Below are 3159 nucleotides of genomic sequence, written 5' to 3' on the forward strand. Positions count from 1 at the left end.
GATTATGGAAAAGATAACTTTTAACTCATCTTTGCAGAGCGAAAAATTTGTAACTCATATAATTAAAAGCGTTTGCTCTTGCACACGAAATCATGTATTCGAATCTCCCCTCGCATGATAATGTTTGACCTAAAAAAGGACTTATCCTTGTAAGGGGAGGCATGGTGGCATGCACAACAGGTGAGACCATGCTAAAATAGTTATTGACATCTTTACTTGTGCAGACAAATCTGGCATTGCAATTGAAAATTCCTAATTCAACTCAAAGTCATACAGACCCTTATAAATGGGCAAAATTTTGTGTGGCGTTCCAGAGCATAGGATTCTCCGAGCTTTTTCCAAGATCTTACGTTTAAAAAACCAGGAGTATCTCATACTCCAAGACACCGTAAAAATCCCATGTCTGTCTTGCGAGTACAAAAAGTAGGATTACGACAATGTCCTTGCAGTGCCTAAGGAGTGCTGTAAAACAGTTAAAGGGAGGGGATTCTGTGCAATGAAAAGGTTTAAAACTACCACAATCAAAATTTTTATACATGAATTCACAATGTAGCATGAAGCTACTGGAGCAGCCTGGTGAATGACGGTACAGATGAAAAGGGTACAAAATTTGTATAATTCAATAAACAACTTTTTACTCATTTGGTAATTTACAGGAAGATCATCAGGTTCACAGATCCCTTCTGCAGAGAGGGCATGAGCCATGCCTTAGGAGCCACTTATCTATACAAGGCAAGTGAAACATGTGATGGCAGTGTGGCAAACTTCTTACTGTCTCTCCAAGCTGAAAATCCTGATCATGTAAAAAAAAATCACGATGTCAATAGCTAAAAGTTCGAAACTGAGACGAATTCTCTCGCTTGTGAGCGAAAGACGGTTTTTTAAGATTTTTTTTTTTTTTACCTGAAGGCAAACTGAACAGGAGACTTTCTCCCCAGAAGCATCCACGTTGTTGTGGCAGGTGATTTTGATCTTTGGGATCTTTTCAACTGAATCTCCGGTCAACCCTTTGGAGCCGCCAGTGTCGAAGATGTTGGGGATCTCGTCAAAGCTTGATTCCACATCACCCATCTGGTTAAAGCACAGCAGGACGACTAGTAAATTAGTAATTAGCAAGCTCATGAATGGGCCTCTTGGAGTTTATGTTGCCTCACATAAGACTAGCATCTAAGCATTGATATTACCTGACTTTGCACTGCACTTAACATGGCGGGGCCAATCCGCTCGCGGACTAATCTACCGCTTAGGAGACTAGCAATGACGTCAATCTGCATAGAATAGATTACACGAAACACGAATTAGGCACCCGTAATAATGGCATTTGCTACTTAATATTCTAATAAACCAAACATTTGCGGCAATTGAACGGTGACCACCTAACCATATAAATAATGGGGTCCCCAAAATCTTAATTGCTCACCAAATAAAGAAGACACCCAATTCCTGATTCATCTGATTGCCAAAGAATAAGGGAAGATTCAAACACTTCAATTGAAAAAACAGCTCCTGATATTGCTCCAACTGCAGCTCCTCTCACAAACCCACTCTCAGTTTCTTGCCCTATCAAAGCTCCAGTCATTGCTCCTAACACGGTGCCCACTGCACACAAAAATTACCATTTCATTGAGTGAGAATCTTAACATAACATACAATTCTCCTCTGTATCGTTCCAATTTTATCGCATGTTCCCAAAAGGACAATATAACATACAGTTCATAGTTTCGAAAACGCGCTATGTTCCAAGGATCCAGACATAAATACACAAATACACAAATATTGATGAACAAACTTTCCCAAAATAAAACCGTTTTGTCATCAAGTAAAATTATTAACTTTGATTGGAGCCAGAATTTAACAAAACAATGGCATATGAAATTCAACTCAATTCAATTCTCCCCACAAAATTCAGGAATCCAAATACATGCAATTATTGGATTCATTTCCTCTGTCACAGATACAGAAACCCAAATGATTTTTCCTGCAGAAATTATTAATTCCAAGAGCCAAAATCCAATTCATTGCAAAATTTCCACCCTTCAATGCAATAGCAAAAGAAAGACAACAACTTTCAATGAACAAGCAGAACCCAATTCAGAAAACAGAAAATAAAACAAACCTAATGCAAAGAAGAAGGTGAAGATCGCAGAGAAAACGTTCCCCAGAACCGCAGAGACGGCGAAGTTGCAGAAATCCTTGACCCGTTCGATGAAATTACCCAACGAAAAGGAACAGGAAGGAGAAAAACGAGATGGGTGCGCAATAAAATCCATTGCCATTTGCGTTTATAGAAGAAGAAGGCTTTTGGGTTTGTAGCTGGATGTTAGTTGATCTTAAAGCAAAAATATATGAATTTAAAACCCTTTTTAAACTATGAATATCTCCCTGCACATGAGTATATATATAAAGGAAAGAGGGATGGATGGATAGGTGAAGAAGAGAAAACCACATCGACCAGCTCGCATTTAAAGCTCTTTTTTTTTTCTTTGACAAAAATCTCTCTCTGCTTCTCTCTCTATCGCTTTCTCTCTCTAGTTTATTAAGCTCTGTTTTTCTTCCGTTACAGCTATATTTGCTCGTGGATAAAAGCAAATATAGGCTTTGTAGAAAAAGACTGGTAATTTTGGTATCAGAAAATACATGTGAGAGAGGAGAGAGGGAGAGAGACCCGATATTAAGAAGCCTCTGCTTTGATAAATGATCAAGTTGTTCAGGCTGTAAAATCGTCCCACAAAACCCGTCACCTGCAAATTGATTTTTAATTTTCCATCACCCATTTTTCAACCAAGAGAGAGAAAGGGAGGAGAGAGAGAGTGAGTCAAGGGTGTGGGGTTGGGTTTTTGTATGCTTTGGTGACAGTTTGATTGGCCACCGCTGAGGTTGGTTTAAATCCACAGGGTACGCAAAAGGCAACGAAAATATCTTCTTCTTCTTGCAATAAATTTTTTTATTATTATTCTTTAAACGTTATTAAATATTTAGGTTTAATTGGGTTGCTTTGGTTAATACGTTTTGCCTTATATGGTATGTTGCCGATAAGTCCTGCCTGCCACCTCAACATGGGGACAACACATAGGTGCGTTTTTAACTTAATATTATTTTAGATTCAATTGCAGACAACCAAAAGACGTGGCAGATTGAGGAATGTTGAAACTAAATGTA

General features: G+C 38.5%; 1 protein-coding gene across 1 annotated transcript; it reads right to left on the reverse strand.

The window, feature by feature from the left end:
- Positions 1-505: 505 nt before the first annotated feature.
- Positions 506-2854, reverse strand: LOC137709760 (NEP1-interacting protein 1). The gene is made up of 5 exons (XM_068448745.2): positions 2117-2854; positions 1421-1599; positions 1185-1268; positions 904-1071; positions 506-793 (listed from the first exon to the last, which is right to left on the reverse strand). Exons 1-5 carry the CDS (start codon positions 2274-2276, stop codon positions 671-673), a joined length of 714 nt encoding a protein of 237 aa, XP_068304846.2. The 5' UTR covers positions 2277-2854; the 3' UTR covers positions 506-670.
- Positions 2855-3159: the final 305 nt, after the last annotated feature.

This window comes from Pyrus communis, chromosome 15 (assembly GCF_041283825.1).
Source record: "Pyrus communis isolate YQ-2024b chromosome 15, ASM4128382v1, whole genome shotgun sequence".
Lineage (NCBI taxonomy): Eukaryota > Viridiplantae > Streptophyta > Magnoliopsida > Rosales > Rosaceae > Pyrus > Pyrus communis.

What these genes read in the sequence shown, in the direction of transcription:
- LOC137709760 (XM_068448745.2), bottom strand. Translation starts at nt 2,276, where the DNA reads ATGGCAATGGATTTTATTGCGCACCCATCTCGTTTTTCTCCTTCCTGT. An exon ending in TTGGGTGTCTTCTTTATTTG is followed by an intron (nt 1,269 to 1,420) that starts GTGAGCAATTAA and finishes TATTCTATGCAG; the next exon opens with ATTGACGTCATTGCTAGTCT. An exon ending in TAAGTGCAGTGCAAAGTCAG is followed by an intron (nt 1,072 to 1,184) that starts GTAATATCAATG and finishes TGCTTTAACCAG; the next exon opens with ATGGGTGATGTGGAATCAAG.